The 18,852-nt window shown below is 42.2% G+C and overlaps 1 protein-coding gene across 1 annotated transcript; it reads left to right on the top strand.

Annotated features, from left to right (window-relative positions):
* The first annotated feature begins 6,007 nt into the window (after positions 1 to 6,007).
* On the top strand, positions 6,008 to 15,614 carry LOC308143568 (transforming growth factor beta-3 proprotein-like). The gene is made up of 7 exons (XM_080514429.1): positions 6,008 to 6,572; positions 10,576 to 10,736; positions 12,069 to 12,198; positions 12,532 to 12,639; positions 12,972 to 13,137; positions 13,342 to 13,495; positions 13,784 to 15,614. Exons 1-7 carry the CDS (start codon positions 6,227 to 6,229, stop codon positions 13,940 to 13,942), a joined length of 1,224 nt encoding a protein of 407 aa, XP_080370555.1. The 5' UTR covers positions 6,008 to 6,226; the 3' UTR covers positions 13,943 to 15,614.
* The last annotated feature ends 3,238 nt before the right edge of the window (positions 15,615 to 18,852 follow it).

The raw sequence follows: 18,852 nt of genomic DNA, 5'->3' as shown, positions 1-18,852 counted from the left end.
ATCTTGACTTTCTTTAGCAACCTGTATGCATCTTCTTATTCTAAACAATATGCTGAATTACTTTTCAATGAGATAAAGGATCTGATTCCTGTGAATAATGACAACTTTTTAGAAATGTTTGAGGAGGATTTGGAAAATGAAGAATTCAACATATCACAAACACAGCCTCTGACCGATCTCCAGGCTCAGATGGAATAACTACAAACATCTACAAACGTTTCTGAAAAGAAATTAAAACATTGCTATTTGAGACAATAATGTATTACTGGAAATGATTTATTGATGACAATGATACAAGGCAGAATCAAATTAATACCCAACTATGGAAAATACAAATGATTATGGAGCAAACAGAGACCCATTATATTCTCAAATACAGATTATGAAAGACTTATGTCTGTATTGTCAATAAGGTTAAAAGTAGGTATGTCCGATGTTAATAGTCTTATACTTAATCAGGATTTCTTTAAGGAAGATCGATACACAATGTTTCCATGACTGCTGTCACAGTTTTCTGTATAATTTCCCCTGTCAACAAATAAAAGAACTACCCCAGAATCCGGCTCTCTACACATTTAGACTGGAATGAAAGAAATAGTGTTCATAAAACTGTTTACCTGCAAACAACAACTGGTTAAAGAGACATGGACACTTTGGAAGAACACTGCTGACAAACATTGAAGTTATATCTGGGCTTATCGATCCTGCATGACGCTTAGCGATACCCAACAAAACAATTGAGGTCACTAAAATCATCTTTCACTTTCTTTTAACTGTTGCTGAGCCATGTGACAGAGGTTCATACTGTGTACACTTGCTGTGTCGCCTACATGAATGACAATGAAGTTATTTCAGCAAGATCCTGCGGCTGTGACCACAGTGAAGCTACTAAACTGATCTGCCTACTTCATTCATCCAGTGACAATGTGTGCTGCATGAAACAAAACAACTTACAAGAACGGAGAGTAACAGTAGTTTCTTCAGCAGGAAGGGAGTAGATGCCGTGACGAACCTTCAACATTCACCCGTGACAAGTTTAAAAGAAGAAAAACAACTCACAAGTCATGTCAGTGTACTTTATTTTATGTACAAGCAAAACTATGCGGAAGCAAGGACGTGGCTATAGTGGGTTAGCCTGTGGCAGCGTGTGAGAACGTTCTCCCTCTGGTCATGATGACCTCTGACCCTTCAGCCATCAGGAATGTCAACGATCTAAAAAATAGTGACATCATACATATTGATAATTTAGCCAATCGAAAAACAAGTACAGGTTTTGTTCAGTAAAATCTGTCATGCTGACTGATGATCAGCCACCGTACGATGGCCCTTTTGAAACATTTATTAGTGAAACATGGAAGTTTTATAAAAAAAACAAAAACAAAAAAACATTTTGCTCATATCAGCCCCTTTGCAGCAGAACAAACTTAAAACAGTTTAGTTTCAACTATAACAGCTCGGTCTTTGCTTAGTGTGATATTCATGGAAAGAAGTGGAGCCAAATGTTTTCCTGAGCTTCAGTTACATTAACTCGCTCCTTGTATTAAGATATCCTGTTCGATTTTCCAAGTTTTCCACAACCTCAAACACACACTCAGTAACACACACACACACTTAAACTCCAGACACAACAGTGACAATGTGACAGAAAAACTCCACGTGATCTCACTTCCAGTCACCGTCTAGTCGGTGTGGTTCCTTTTCCTATAGTAACATGTATTAAAATGATGACTAACGCCGATGGTTTAGAAGCAAATGAGTCATTGGAGTCGCCCGGCGAGGACATGCGGACATCGTTGTCTCGGCTGCTGTGGGTTTTAGGGGTCTCCTGTTAGCATTCCTGCCCGATTCCCCGTGTATGATTCATGGCTTTGTAACCCCCAGACGAAGCCGAAGGGAAAGCTGGCCGGATCCTGCTTAGTATTTGGGGTTTGTCCGCCGCTGTCTAGTCGCTTTGTAAGCAGCAGCAGTCTGTGTCTGTCAGTGTGTGTGTGGGGTCACAACGGTCTTGTCTACTCGAGTGAGGCCTGATAAAAAAAAAAACTCTTAAAGTAACAGATTTGTTTAACGTTTCGCAAGCTTCCCACTCACACTTTATTATGAGCTTCACCTCTGCAGCGGCAGAAACGACGCCGGCGAGTAACAGTCAGCAGGAATCTCACCTACATTACAGAGAAGCGGTGGCATATTTCCCCGTGTGGCTCCCAGCATGTGTTTTTTGTTTTCATCCTCTCCGGCCTGCGGCGGCATTCCTTTTCCATGTGCTGTGCAAGACGGAGAGATTGCCGGAGAGTGACTCACTCAGACCTGGCCCAGCTGTGAGGTAATCACTGGAGGACGACTGGAGTAAAAGTGAACTCTGATGCTAATGTCTGGGATCATGTCTAGGAATCCCCAGACGGCTGGAATACTACAATGTGTATGTGGATGTGTGTTGGATCATGGAGGACATTAAGATGACAATTCGCCGGGCTCCTTCTTTTCCTTTCCTCCGCTGCTCGTCCTCTCTCGGTAGTCATTTCTGTGTGCGAGACAGAAAATTCTTGCTGCTGATGAGCGTCTGGCCTTGTGACCCCAAAACCCACTACACAATCTCTCCAGACCAAGGTGATAAGACAAATAGGGACACAGACGCAATCCTCAGAGGACAGTTTGTAGGTAAAGAAAACATCTCTTATACATTCGTTAAGTGCAAAACGCTTTGCCTGTGTACTCAGTGAACAATATCATCTGGCTTTGGCTTGTACTGCTATTCTATATATCCAGTTTTACATTTTATAAGCTGTCAAGCTATGAGATGAAATGGATCGTCTCAACTGGTGGCCTTCGGTGTCTATGTGTGTATTCTGCCACTGACAGCAGATATTCCTAGTGATGCAGCATCACCTGCTGGTTTAATGGAGAACTGCCAAATATGAGGCCAAACTCCACGCCAACAGAAATACTGGCCTCAATTGAGCTATGATGCCACTAAAATAAACAACAGGTTCGTTTGCATGATCATTTTTGCAATCAGGAGAAAGAAAAAAAAAAAGTCAATCCAAATCTGGGTTAGAGGTGTTTTCACTGGAAAATGGCCTTTTGTTCGATAATCGTCTTCTTAAACCAGGATTACAAATCAATGTCAAGAATCACAAATATCCAAATACTTTCCCTCAAACTTTCGGAGATAATCAGCAGCACATGGCGACACCGCGTGCACGGACTGTGGGAAAGTGGCTGAAGGAAACCAGGAATCGTACTTGTGCTGCGCTTAAAATAGTGCCACAATGGCTGTGAAGACGGCTCATTCACCACTCATTCTTGGGCCGTACTACACACACACACACACACACACACACACACACACACACACACACACACACACACACACACACACACACACACACACACACACACACACACACACACACAATTGTGAATGAAGGCATTGAAGACAAGTCTGGAGTGATGTCGAAACAATAATAACAGCTAACTTAAAAAAAGTGGTGGTGTAGTGGTTAACACTTGTACGTCACAACAATGAGGTCACGGGTTCAAATACTGGCCAGGTCTCTGTGTGGGAAGTTTGCATGTTCTTACCCATGTGTGTGGGATTCCTTCCTCATGCGAGGTTACTGTGTTTGCCCAGTGATGGATGGGGTGTTTCCCTGCCCTGGGTTATAGTGAGCTGGGATTGGCTCCAGCAACTCCACACAGAAAGACCTCTAAGCTTAGAATGAAACCAGGAAGTTTGTGACTCTGTGTTCCCCACAACAGAACCACCAGCCCCTGATTGAAATTCAACAATCTTGAAGCACAAGTGAGAACTGTGGTTGAATCTATATGGTGCTCAGAGGACTTTAATGTGAAATCTTGTGTCTGATAATCATAGGTCCCTCTTGGTGGTATATGAAGTTGGGTCATGACCGGAAATATATTCTCAATGGCAAAAAGACAATCCCAATAGTCTATAATAGTGTATAGATGGGTGAGATAATATAGTGGAGGATAAACAGGGTTGAAATATGATCATTTTAAGTATGAAGAAGAGGTGAGGATAATTAAGTTTGCTGTGACAGAATGTCTGACCATAAAAAAAATAATAAAGTCATCTATCGCCATGTTAAACTGCCGCGCCAAATAAAACAATGCAACTTGTAGGCATATATGACTTATGCGTAATTATTTACCAAGTTTGGACATTGTATGAAATCCTTCTCGCTATGCAATCTGGTGGGCAAAAGAAACATGAGTGGAATACCAGACCCCATGTTTGGGTATGGGCCCTTCAGTGGCTGACTGAGCTTTGACCTAAAATAGGTCTGAGAAATGTGGATATGCTCTATGAATAGAGATAAAACAGACTGCCGAAGAAAACAAAACTGAAAAGATAAAATAACTTCAGGGTCTGCAAATAAACCCGCAGACATCAGTGCAGAAAAATGAATTTTGTGTGGATGGCGGTTTGGTGAGGGCATGGGAAAATGTGCAGCGACGGAGAGGAAACTTTGCCTCTCTTGAACAGTAATGTAATCATGTCACCAGCTTGTGACGTTTGAGAGGTTTTCTGTAACTCGAGCGCGGCGTCGGACAAAAGGATTTGTCCTCAAGTTGTGTGGCTCTTTGTAAGAAGACTCTCCCATAAGGCGAGAAGACAAAAGACACAACAGTGAAATATGACAAATTATCTGAGTGGAATTTTCGTGTTTGAACACGGTGAACTCTTGTGATGCCACTTCTCTTTCGTCCAATCTGGGCTGAAGGCATCGGAGAAAAGACGCATCATTTCACAGGGAAAATACATTTCCTAAGGAAATGATAATTAGTGGAATGACCTGAGAATACTGTACAGGAAAAACACACATTTTAAAATGATTTGATTTTGAAGACATTATTTATTTCTTGTCTTATTGGAGTTTGTTGTTTTAATAGTTTTTTTTATGTGCTCTTGTTTTTTGTTGTTATTGTTTTTTTTTGTGTTTTTTTTTTTTTACCTTATTTGCTTTATCTATTATGTTTCATTATTACGATACAGACTGGCAATTTATTCCTGTTTAATGTGTGTGTTTTCATACTTTTACTGTTTGTTTAATTGTTTTTAGACATGTTCATAGTTAAAGTTGAGCCATTTGCAAAGCAATTATATTCATCTATGCGACTATATTGTATAGTGGTGAATGACAATATGATCCATCCACCCATCTATATTCTTATCATGTTTTACTTGTATATATGTAGGCTACTTACAATGTTCTGACATCCCCTCTGGCCTCCGTTTCTATACGTTTCCTTGACAGATTATTTAGGTTGTTGACTGAATGCATTAATGAACAGTGGGAAGTCATAAATAAATGGCCTATTTTATGATAAATCAAGTTGTCTGAAATTAAAATTAAGGTTTTCTTCAAGGGCACAATAGGGAATTTAGCTGTGATTAGAACAACTTGCCGGTAGAGGGTGCACAAACCGGCCATTTACACGTCTTACCGCAAGAGGAGACGATCTGAAAGACGCTTCACCTGAAAACTATAGTATCGTCTCATTGAAACCACACAAACATTACCGCTACATTGAGATCAGATCTGATCACTAAACGGGTTCAATTATTTCCTTTGTCACAGGCAGGCTCTCCTGTGCGTCAGGAATAAAACATTTGGATTTTTCTCACGTTTATTGTGTTAAAGTTGATGACTGGTGCGTCGCTGCGCGCACTGGTTCGGGTTCCGGCGCTCCCGGGCGCCTGCGGTCCCTCCTCCATCAAACGTCAGAAAGCGGGGGTATAAAACTCCGATGAGGCCGTGCCGACCGCTCAGAGTCGCATATACCTCGTTAACGTGCAGTCTGTGGTCAATAAAAGGGCTCGAGACTTTAATGAGACAGAGAAGAGGAGGGATATGCCGAGCGAGCCGCGGGACGACCTGAATCTGATGGATTGAGTACAAGTATGCAAAAGAGAAGCGCGCCTGTTTCCACTACGCGTTTTGTACAGGAGAGATGTCATATATGCAGGAGAGCGAAGTGACTTATGTCTAATGGGCGAACACAGACTCGGATTGCTGTTCAAAACAAACGAAGGGGGCCGCCACGAGACACCACAAACTGAAAGGAGAGTTTCTCATCATTAGTTGGTGAAGGAAGATTATAAAGAAGCGTCAGCCTGATCTGGACCCGTTGACACGGACCTCGACAGTCCTCGCTGCAAATCTGCACATTTCATCACCAGAACGAACCAAATGCGGACAGAAAGATGCATTTGGGTAAGGCTTTGCTGTTCGTCCTCATCCTCAACTGCGCAACTTTGAGCTCGTCCCTGTCAACTTGTGCCACCGTGGATATCGACCATGTGAAAAGGAAGAGGGTCGAGGCGATACGAGGTCAAATCCTGAGCAAACTGCGACTGACGAGTCCCCCACACTCCCTGGGACCCAATAAGATCCCTTATCAAATCCAGGCATTGTATAACAGCACCAAGGAGCTACTGGAGGAGCTGGGGAGGGATCGGCAGCAAAGTTGCGGTCAGGACAACACAGAGACTGAGTACTATGCCAAAGAGATATACAAATTCAACATGGTCTACGGACCGCCAGAGAGCAGTAAGTATATCACTGTGTTTTTATGCTTCACCGGGTCCGTTTTCAAACAAACTGTTCAATCAACGTCTCTGTGGTGCGTAATTACGCACCGGAGGGAGAGTGTCCGCGGAAAGCCTGCGCTTGTCAGACACGTCAAGCTCAGATTTACAGCTAGATCAAGTCACTCACAATGACAGGTGCCATTTGTGTTCGTAGAAACAACCTTGTCATTGTTTAAGGTAAACATCTGACATAACACCAACTGTATTGTTCATGCTTTCTGTAAAAAGCCATTTCATAACAGGTGTGAAGCAAAGTAACAGATTCATAACAAGAGCTTCAAACATGTGTTTATCTCTCTCTCTCTATATATATATATATAAAAGTATTACAGCTATGTGAAAATATGATTTATAACTCAGATTTACATTGAAAGTTTGAATAAATGAAGAAAACAACTCAGATGACCAGAGCAGAGGTAGGTATTCATTTTCACGCTCCTATTTTTAGAAACTGCTCCCTCTGTCCAAGTTCTCTGAAGTTGGTAAAACTCAAAGGTGAACTTGTGGTGGATGTGCTCTACTTCTATGGCGCTTGCCAACCTGTTTTCAGTCTCTACCTGTGTTCCAGGAAAGTCACGCTCCTCTTTCTACTGACTCCACTCTTCTCGCTTTCACGTTTTTCCCCTCCTTTCTGAGGATCAAGTCCCTATTCCCAGATGTTCCTATTTCCTTTCCAGTCGATCCAAATGAGAGGGACATCTGCCCAGGCGGATGGGGATGCCTTGAGAGGAAGCAGTAGGAAAATTAACAGAGGTCGGTAGGGAAAGTTAGCTGGTGGAAGGACCTCCGGATTGGCCTGGATCGAGAGGATTTCTCTCCATTAGGTGGAAGAAAAGGAAAGCATACTTTATTAATCCCCTCGGGGAAATTCCTTTTTCCGCATTCATTCATCCTTTTTTCTAGGATGCTGCACTGCGGGTCTGCTGAGGGATTCCGACCTGAAAGCCTTCGACCCGCTTCTCTCACCTCTAGGCCACCGCTGCTCTGGAGGTAGCCTGTCTACGTGGGGGGAGTGAGGCTTCATAAAGGCCCATACAAACACACACGGGTGGCCCATGAGAATGAGATCACTTATTACAGTATTCGGGTTTAACTTGGTTAAATTGAGTGTGAAACGGAGCTTTTAACCTGAATGACTTCACCGTGCCAACATTTTATTGCGAGTAGGTAACACTAGGTAGCATTTTATTGCAGGCATATAATGAGGGTTATTTTGCGTGTGAACTATTTGGTAAAATAATCAGTAAGGGATGGTTAGGCTCACGGTCCTTTTTCCTCCGAGTGCTTCGTGCCAAAACTACACTTGAAACCAATATTTTCTATAGAATTAGAACCAGTAAACTGAACGTGGAAAACCTCTGCTGAGGGCAGCATTGGTCTTTTCCTTGAGGGAGGTTCAAAACAGCATGTGGTCCGACTGAATTTGGATTACCGAGAAGGTAGAGGAGGATAAATATTGTGCGTGTGCGTGAGAGTCGAATTGGGCCTCACGGTCCAGAGCAGAGCCAAGACCATTGCATCATGGTTTCTTTGAAATCAACAGGTGTTTCTGCAAAAGACCTCCTTTCCCTCGGCAGCGTTCTGTTTCAGATCCCACAAAGCACTTTTGACAAGAACACCGGGCAGTAGGTGGCTTGAGACGGTGATTAGAAGCTCCAGATGAGTTCAAGGAACAAAGATGGAAGACAGATTCACAAACGTGGGCTTTTTCTTAACAGCTTTTTGAAGACTTCTGACTTCAAAGTCAAATAAAAGTTACATTAAAGGTTAACAACACAATTAGTTAATGACTGGACGCCGGTTTCTGAAACCATCTTTCCATCCTTCATCTTTTGTACCTATTCCGGTCTACAGTTTTGGTGGCCTGGAGTCCATCTCATCCAAAACTATGAAAAGTTGGTGTTCATGCTGGGCAGGTCGCCAGTCCGCCGCAGGAACAACGCAGAGAAACGGACCATCACATACACATTCACACCTACGGACAATTAAGAGCCGCCAGTTCACCGACTCCCCGTGCTTTACGATCGTGGGAGGAAGCCAATGGAAATACACATGGCAACAGGCAGACGCGTACAAATTGTTGAAAAAACCTTCTATAATCGACAAGTCAGAGATGGGGTTTAGCTAGGTTAGGCCCCTAAAGACAACCAATTTATATTGAGGAACGACCTGTTGAAATCCATATTCTAATGCTGTATAAAAACAACCACATAAGTAAACTTAAAAATTGTAAAAATGTCTGTTTACTGTAAATAAGAACTAAAGAAAAATGGTACATTCCAATCTTGCCGACACATCTATTCCATCAATGTGTTAGGTAACTGTTTCAAATGATGATTCCCACTTTACTGAATGAAAGCTGCTTGCCAGGTGTTGAAAAGCAGCCAGCTTGTGATGTCGGCACAGAGTCGATACTTTATTTTATGGTTCACAGTTATTGGCTTCACATCTGCCCCTCGTACTTTGAAGAATGAGATCAGTGATCTCAAGTGTCATTAAGCTAAATTGCACAAAAATATGAAGCCGTTTCTCTGACATCCGATTTAAAAACCCAGAATTAGAGTATAGCTCAGCGACATTATCGTCTTCCCATAGACTGATGTGGGAGCATCAAATGTGACGAGTTTCAGAAGCAAACCGTTGACCCCTGGCGGACCCGAGGACCAGCCTCGCGTCTGTGACAGGTGCAAATGAAGCAGAAAACTGCGAGATCGCTGACGGACTACAGCGCTGAGTGACTGGACAGCAAATAGTGGAAAGATTTCCTAATATAGCATGGTACGCATACAGAATCTGGCATATGTCAATGACTGAGGTTGGGTTGTGGAGAAGTCATCATGGTCAGAAAGGGTCCAAAAAGCTGTCAGTGGGTCTGAGGATAGCCGGGCCGTTTGATATACAGATACCAGAGATGTGAAGTCATGCGGAGCCCAATAATATTGCTTTTTCAATTACAACATTTTTAGTTCCACCAAATATAGACAAGGAAAAGTGTGAGAGAAACATGGTGGAGGACTGATAAGGCAGGAGACGGGACCGGTGATTCGCTGCCAGATGATAAAGCGGGTGCCAGCCCGCTCAATGGGCGGGCCAGCGTTTTAGGAGTTGTGCTCATTTGCGCACGCACACACACACACACACACACACACACACACACACACACACACACACACACACACACACACACACACACACACACACACACACACACACACACACACACACACACACACACACACGCACTCTAATAGTATGCAGCTTCCTCTTGACACGTCTGAGGTAATATGATGAGTCAAAAAAAGAGGTGAGAGTTAGAAGTTATTACTTTTACTCAATGTCTTTTTGGGGAATGACCCACGTTTACATGCAAATGTGAGTCGTTTGATTGATTCAAGTGGACTATTTTCTTTGTCCTGGTATGTGTGTATGGTAATAATGGCCATAATTCATTATAGAATTCAGTGGCAGTAAGCACTCTTAGCTTGTTCTGGTTGATTTCCACAACAGGGCTGTTAAGAGGTCGCAGGCAGCCAACTTCATTTTGAGTTCCTGTTTACCTTTTTATAATCTGCACGAGCTGCTCCGCATGCAGATCATCTTTCAATCACGTTATCCGGGTGTCTGTATCCAACTTTAAAAAGGTTCAATTTCACTTGAGCCAACATGTTTACATATAAGTTTAATTCCGTCCCTTTTTCTCCTGTAAAGCATGTAACCATAGTGAGTGAGACGTATCACTAAAGCCAGTGTAACGGTGTGCTCTTAGTCAAACCGTCATGGCAGGGAAGAATGTTGGGCTTTGCATCTCACTGAAACCTCAGCTGAAGCTTTATTGCAGATTTTAAGTGTGTTAAGATTTTTACACCTTCAGAAACAACAAAACTGTAATATTTTGACAGAGGACAATATTCATTTCATTTCTTCACATTTTTAAACTCAGTATTTTGTCTTCTCTGTTGCAGATGAGGTTTACTGCCCTAAAGGCATCACCTCCAAGGTTTTCCGTTTCAATGTCTCTGCGATGGAGAGGAACTCAACCAACCTGTTCAGAGCGGAGTTTCGGGCTCTGAGGGTCCCAAACTCCAGCGCCAAGAGGAACGAGCAGCGGATTGAGCTCTACCAGGTGTGTACAGGCGTCGCTTTATTGTCCCTTCCAGACCAAGAGGCAAGCTCAAGAGTTGACACAATAAAAGGCTACATCTTTTTCCATGTCATGGTGAATGGAATAAAATGCATAAACTGTTCTGGCCTGTAAACATGGTCTGTCAAATATACCATAAATAAAATGGATAAGCGATCCAACACATTATTCACTAATGGCGAATAGAGCCAAGTTCATCTCCGTTGAGCTCGCAGGTTTGGGTAACGGCCAGACCAGAAGCCAGACGGCTCAACAGACCTACACAATGTTTTCACAAGCGGCACAAAGGTGCAGTTGTTGTAATGCTCGAAGCTCACATTGGTGATATTCCAGGTTACAGTCAAGCAGAGGAAGGGTTTGTACATTGTTTGAGTCTTGTTAAACAAAAGACAGAAGCAAGTCGTCGACTGTGTGGAGGACCTGGGCTTCAATTCGAGGCAGAAAAACAACACGAGGGCGAGATTAGCATTTAGCTTCAGGCTCCTTTTATAGGACAACCTTGCGAAAACTGAAAACTTCCATTGTGGTTTGGATGCTTGTTTACACGACGGCGGTGCTCAGAGCCACTGGAAATGCAACTTTTTCAAAAGTGATTCCAAAGGTAATGTTTTTCCAAAACTTCGCGACTCCTGTAAACGGGTAAAAACGCAACTTTCTGGAAACCCCTGGTTCCAGAGACATCTCTACCACATCTGTAGTAAATAGTTCTTCTGCTCATGCTCAGTAGAAGGACAATAACGAGAATGTTTCCTCCAGAGTGTCATGACTCTCAGTCCATATTTTCCTGGACTCGGTAGTTTTATTTTGACAGTCACATAATAACAATCCAACTTATTCGTCTGTCCACTAGAATGTCCGTGTTCCTCCCATTGTTAATGTTTAGAGCGTATTGTTGTCTTTCCGTGCTTGTGCTTTCCTCACAAAAACAAACTACAGCACCAACTAGTGGCCCAGCATTAAAACTACACCGTTGTCAGCGTTTCTGCTGTTGCCGTGTAAATGGGCCGTTGTTTTTGAAATGTTGGCAACCAAAAATGAAAGTTCTCTGAAATGAAAGCGCAAAAATGACGCGTTTTCACGTGAAGCACCGTCGCGTAAACGAGTCCAAAGACACTCTTTTCGTTGCATGAAGTTTATTATTGCATTGTGTCTGACATCAAACTGCAAGATTTCATTAATTTTCAATATTTTCTGTCTCACACCATCTGTTTGGATACTTTATTACTTTGAGGGGTTATTATTCAGCTCTTCAACAACGTTGTTTTGGTGTCAAGACAAAAACTTTACGGAGTGATGGTTACTGTTGGTGTGCAGATTGTGAGGCCAAATGAACACATCAGGAAGCAGCGCTACATCGGAGCCAAGAACGTTCTGACTAAAGGAACTCCGGAGTGGGTCTCCTTCGATGTGACCGAAACGGTGCGGGAGTGGCTGACGAACCGAGGTGAGACTGAGGCCACCGCATTCCACAACCATCACAAGTTACTTCCACAGAGCATCATTAGGATTAATGGAAAAAAAAGGATAATTAAGATTAATGATAACTTGTGAAAAAAAAAACAAGCCATCATTATGATTCCGAGTTAAGTCATATGATTCTCAAAACAGAATGAGGTCGACTGGACTTTGTCGTATGTATTGGAAGACATTTTGCTCGTTATATAAATAACTTAATCGTGGAGCATTGAGAATATCTATAGACGGGTAGCGTCACTTGCATTTTTATTAAAAGTGGATGCAATAATTTGGACTGTTTTCATTTTCTGGTTGTATTTAGGATCTAATCTAGGTTTGGAAATCAGTGTGCACTGTCCCTGCCACACCTTCAACCCAAACGGGGACATAATCGACAACGAGAACGAGGTGCTGGAGGTGAAGTTTAAAGGTGGGCTTCAACTACATTCACATTTATTTTTTCTTCCCCCAGTACATTGGGTTTAATAGTACTAAATTGAGGTGGTGCAGAGTTTGGGAAAAGTCTGCATTTTTCCAAATCTGAACAATTAATACCAAAAACTACTGCAATCTCAAAATATTGCATGCATGTTTTTACAAACTCAGACATTTGAACTGGAATCGGTGTCTCGTTTTGTCGGCTACTCTGAAGAAACCTCTGTTAAAAAAAATTCAATGCTTTGAACGACCGGCTGCAAACTGTCCGCTACGGAGAGAACGACTTCACGGTGGTTGAAGTTGCACTTTCTTCTGGTCATGTAGGAGTTGATGGAGATGAGGAGCAGAGCCGCTTGGATCTGGATAACCTGAAGAAGAGAAAGGAGCCATATCTGCCTCACCTCATCCTCATGATGATTCCCCCCCATCGCCTGGACACGCAGTCAACCCGCAGACGCAAGAGAGCGCTGGACACAAACTACTGTTTCTCGTAAGATACGGATCATTTCACAAATGGATGATAAAGGTCGTGTTTTAATTAGATGGTTAATACCTCCTTCCTTGCTTACAAACATGAGGTGAAACCCAGGAAGGGAGTAAATGTAAAAAAATAAAATAAAACAACAACAACAACAACAACAAAAAGCTGTGTGTGATTAAATGTCCTAACTGTTACTGTGCTCTCTCATTGCAGTACCACAGAGGAGAGCTGCTGTGTTCGCCGCCTCCACATTGACTTTCGTCGCGATTTAGACTGGAAATGGATCCACGAGCCCAGTGGCTACGACGCCAACTACTGCTCCGGGCCCTGCCCTTACCTGCGGAGCTCGGACACAACGCACAGCTCGGTAAGCATCTCAAAAATGTACAATAAATAAAGCAAAAACACTCTCATTCACCTCCTGGCGTGAAGGATAATGTCTGCATCAGGTGCAGATTCTGAGGCTGCATACAAATTATAGTAATAAATATGTTTAGAAAATATAATACAATGTTGATAGAACCACTTTGGTCATTAATGCATGACACGATGCATTTTTACTGCCGCGTCTCCGTTATAAATGTAACTTTTCAAGTGCAAGAACAGCTGGTTGACCAAGTTTTTTTTATTTTTTATTATTATTTCTCCCTCGTAGCTCCTGAGCCTGTACAACACTCTGAATCCGGAGGCGTCTGCCTCCCCCTGCTGCGTCCCTCAAGACCTGGAACCTCTGACGATACTTTACTATTCTGGACGGACACCAAAAGTGGAACAGCTCTCCAACATGATTGTCAAGTCTTGCAAGTGTAGCTGAGAGGATGTGGAGGCGAGGTAGTGTGGCAGGATTTGACCAGGTACAGACCAAACGCGTGACTCTTGAACTCCTAGCTGTGACAAATACTCAAACTGACCCTGTGATCTCATGGCTTTAGATATGAACACCACTCTGGAGGTCACACATCATTTTTAAAGGACTTATTTTTCCCCACAAAACTCCAGATCCCCATTGTAGGGTTTTTATTTTTTTTTGTCTTGTTTTGTATTTTTGCTTCTACTCAAGTCCCTTTCTGGATGACACATAGGTTGATTTGAACCAAATTAATTATTAAGTATTTCCATCTCTTTTGTGAAGCTGGGTGAAGTTCAACGAGCAGCTATTTATTTTTTTTTGACAAAATGAAAACACGACACAAAGCTGCTTCATTTACAGAAAAATAAAGGAGAAGAATTTCTGCGTTTGAGCAAATCCAAATTGAGTCTCTCCATTTTCAATAGTGCAGCTTTTTTGTTCCCCCCCCCCCCCCCCCCCCCCGTCTCTCGAGTTGGGTTTATATTTTTTTGATAATAATAAATCCAGATTTTAATGAAGTCTTTTTTCAGGCTGGATTTTATACCTTGAACTTGCATTAAGTTCCCCTTTGCTTCAAACAGTGGGCATTATCTTCACACACAAAAGGAGAAAGGACAGACTCGCTGCTGTATCCAAAGCCATAGCTGTGGTCAGGGAAAAGGAGAGCTGAGAGAAAATGCCTGTAGGATTTGCAATGGAAAGTCAATGAACAAAGCAGTTGAGCCAAGCTTTTTTTTTCTTGGCCAGCTAGCGGCAATGGCCATTTTTTTTTTTTTTTTTTTTCTCGGTGCATCTAATAGAATGAGTTGAAGAAGAAGAAGAGGAAGAAGAAGACGATGAAGGAGGAGGAAGAGAAGGAGAAGAAGAAATGAACTGTGATGGAAACTCGCCATGAGCACACTGCCATTCACTGGAAGTTTTGATTCCGAACAGGTTCAAATTATCTTTGGGACATCAAAGAATATACTGGAAGAGAACGAGTATTACGTAACAGTTTTTTGTTTTTTTTTCTTTTTAAATATGAGATTACTTTTACATTTATAGCAGATTTAGTCTGTTATGCAACTTGTCATATAGTGATTGTTTCACTAACGAGGGAGAAATCTCACGAAAACAATTAGATATGGAACTCCGGGTATTTTTTTAACGCTTCCTTACGATTCTGAAATTTCTATTGCCCAGAAACAAATGAGTTTAACTTGTATGTGAACAGTGACGGAACGTTGGGTCAGAGCAGTTTCTTCAAGCCGTTGCTTTAAAATGTAAAATCGACTTTTTTTTTTCGTCTTCTTCTTTTTTTCTTCTCAGCCTCTTATCAGCTCACCTGTTCCCTTTTCACTCCAACCAGCTGACAAAGAGTCGCATGTGCAGTCGGGACTCCGGCGTCCCTGAAAACACTGCGCTCTTTCTTTCCCTCTGCTCTGTCTCTGTTTGTTTTGGTGCTCTTTTACAGTGTGAAGCCCTAATGGAACAAAAATGAAAGCGGGAGGAGGAAAACGTCATAATATGACAGTGGCTGGATGTACAGTTAGACCTCATTTTCTCCGAGTCAGGAGAATGATTCTGAATCCCTGTACTGTTCGCCATTTGCCCAGTCGGAGTCATCCAGCCCTTAGACGCTCTTTTGTTTCGTCAGTAATATTGTTTTTTGATTCATTTGTTGATAATGATTGTTATTAAAAAGACAACGTGCAAAACTGTATGAGCCTTTTGTAAAGCCCCTTTTTCCTCTTCTAATTAGGAATCGAGCCATTTTCCACATGCTGCCATTTAAAAAAAAAAAAAAAAAGCCATTTTGTCATAATGTTTTGGCTCCATTTGAACAGAATTTTTCTAACTTAAATCTCAGAAGCTCCACCTGTTTCCTGCAGGCACATGCACTGGCTTTTTTTTTTTTCTTCTTCTGTCTACCAGAGTAATAAATCCAAGTATTCGTTCGCAGCGAGAGTCGCTTAACAGCTTTCCCAGGCAACAAGCAATTACTCTTATTTTAGGAGCATATTAATGTGTGGGAATCTCTTTATGCGCTTGTTTTTCATGAAACGGTTGGTGTAAATCACACCAAAACTTAATTTCACACTTGATATTTCTCTCCAGGTATTTATTATTTACCACTTGCGATGTCTTTATGGGCCTCAAACTCACCAAAATCATCACATCATGGGAGTGGAAATAGAGCTGCGGGGAATTTTGATCAATTCATGCTCATTAAAAACTCATCAGCGTTTGATATTAACTTTTTAGAAAGGCAATTTGATTCATGTTGACAGAGTTTGAAGTTAATGAGCATCAATTATTTATGTCCACACCTGGAAAAGTAGTCAAAATATGATTTATGTCAAAGAAAAAGGAAAACAGATGGATCTTTAATAGCAATTCAATTCAATTCAGCTTTATTTATATAGCACTGCATACAACACAATGATTTTTAGGTGCATTTAACAGAAAGAAACCCAATACAAATTCACTCAGAAGAACGGCGGAGAAAGCTTCACAACGTGACTGAAAAAAGTGGATCAAAAGATGGCTTCTTCCACCGATTAGTTTAGATGTTGTCTTCGTTAATGGACTGCAATCAGTCACAGAGATTTTTTTTTGGGGGGGGGGGGTGGGGGGGGTGGGGAGTTGGGTTGAGCTAATATGAACGGACAAGTAGCCAGAGAGAATTCTCTTCCTCTTTGTGCCCATTATCGTTTCCTGTCACAATCAATCAGAGAGGAGCCGTGATGGGAACACAAAGACCCGAAGGCACAACGGGGTCTAAAAACAGGAGTTGGGGCTTTAATGGCTTTGCAGACATCCCTGTACCAACAAGCACACAGTACCGGTACAGAGCGGCCGTGTCCCATGCATGATTGGCTTTTAACCTCCACCAAAGGCCAGCACAAGTTGTGTCACTTTGTTGCATTCAAGTTCGCCCATGCTAGAAATATCCAGTAAGGCAACCACCGGCTCGAGAGCTTCGCGACGGCATTTTAATTCTTTGAGCCAGTCGGTCGCAATCAGAAGAAGTCGCCTCTGGCTGGGTGGACTTGCAGTGTGTAAAACGATCCGAGCGACTCCGACTTAGTATCTTTTCCCATGTCGCCGTAATGGAAGCAGGCTGAGGGGGTTAGCGACGGCCTCTCGGCCGAGCAGCTTGGCTTCGTGTCTTTCTGTTCGTTCGAGGGTGTGAGAGAGACGCGCTGATGTTGCATGAAGTATCTGTTGCTATTTATGCCTCATGCAGCAGCTGAGCAACAACAACAAGAGGTGCTATTGAATCATTCATGAGGTTCACCGTCCAAACAGACTTCAGAATCCTCTCTCAGAGGAATGCTGATCGACTCCAAACCTGCAATAAACCTATTTCGAGCCCTGGGCTACTGGATGAGCAGGCCATAATCTCATTTGAGTTGAGGGTCTGTTTCGGGGCTTGAAGTCTGACTTTCTCAGAACTTGTGCACATCCAAGATTTACCAATGATGAATTGCATGACACGTAAATGCACAGAGGTTTGGAAAACTGTCTGCTGCTATTCCCTGAGCAGATTAACAGATGTGGAAGGAGGAAGAAAAAACTGGAGGGAGGGGGAGTGAACGACAGAGACTCTGATGGAAAGTAAGTAGTGTATATATGTGTGTTAGAGAGAGAGAGAGAGAGAGAGAGAGAGAATCGATAGTGAGTAACAATATAGTGAGAGCACGAGAGAAAGTGATTGAAAAATGAAAAACAGGAAGAGAGAGAGCAACAGAGAGAGTGAGAGAGCTCAAACTGGTGCTGCAATAAAATCATCAGGTCACATCAGACCAGTTCTCAGGCCCCAGGGTGGAAAGAGTTGTGTAATTCACACACACACACACACACACACACACACACACACACACACACACACACACACACACACACACACACACACACACACACACACACACACACACACACACACACACACACACACACACACACACACACACACACACACACACACACACACACAAAGTCACGCCGGCAGCCACAGTCAGTGGAAAAGAGTGGAGGGGTGAACAAATATGTAAACACATATCAACTTCATAGACCTTTATAGCTAAACAAATGAATGGGAGGTCTGGATCAAACTATACAGTCTTATATTACAGTATTACAGCAGAGAGTGTGTGTCTGAGAGAGAGAGAGACAGAGAGAGAGAGAGAGAGAGAAAGAGAGAGTTTAATTTGCACAGCCATTCAGGACATTATGTATTACTCTGGAACGACAAGGCCAAGTTTTCAAGCCTGAATTACATGAAAGATCACTGGTTCAGAGGTAGAATGAGGAGAAACAAAGATTCAATTCAAATGTCCTTAATTGCAACTTTGTGTTTAGAAAAACAAAACAAAGAAAAGTTGTATTTCTGTTCTCTCAAGCGTTCCTTGGTGCATTTCTATCAATATCTATCAAATATATATGTGATGAAATGATAACTTTCTACAAGTGTTAAAAAAAAAGGTACCAACACTTTCTTAGTAAGGCGGAAGCTACTTCTTCAATTAAGTATACCAGAATATGATCTGACATTGTTGAAGGACAGAAAAAACAAGGACAGTGTGTGCTCAGGTGGCACATACACACACACATACTGTTTGTAAGCATGGCGTCATGACATAGTTCATAACTCAACGTTTGTCATAGTTTTTTCAAGTCACAAATTGAATCACTTCTCAAACTCACAGATAATCACCTGGATGAACTTTTATTTATTTTTTTTAATTGCCAAAATTGTCATTTTGAGCCTTCCTTTATAAAGTTACTTGAACACCTGGAGATCCATGAACCCATTCTAAATCAACATGATTTATCGGGAAGCACATGAAGTTCCTCCACGTCTCTGCTAATGTTATTTTCTGAATGCCTTC

Source organism: Blennius ocellaris (assembly GCF_963422515.1).
Source record: "Blennius ocellaris genome assembly, chromosome: 18".
Classification (NCBI taxonomy): domain Eukaryota; kingdom Metazoa; phylum Chordata; class Actinopteri; order Blenniiformes; family Blenniidae; genus Blennius; species Blennius ocellaris.
This window is presented reverse-complemented; position numbering and strand designations above follow the sequence as displayed.

Bases quoted from the DNA above. Each gene is read 5' to 3' on its own strand.
- LOC308143568 (XM_080514429.1), top strand. From the start codon at position 6,227: ATGCATTTGGGTAAGGCTTTGCTGTTCGTCCTCATCCTCAACTGCGCA. The intron at 10,737-12,068 runs GTGTGTACAGGC...GTTGGTGTGCAG, and splicing joins AGCGGATTGAGCTCTACCAG to ATTGTGAGGCCAAATGAACA. The intron at 13,138-13,341 runs GTAAGATACGGA...CTCTCATTGCAG, and splicing joins GACACAAACTACTGTTTCTC to TACCACAGAGGAGAGCTGCT.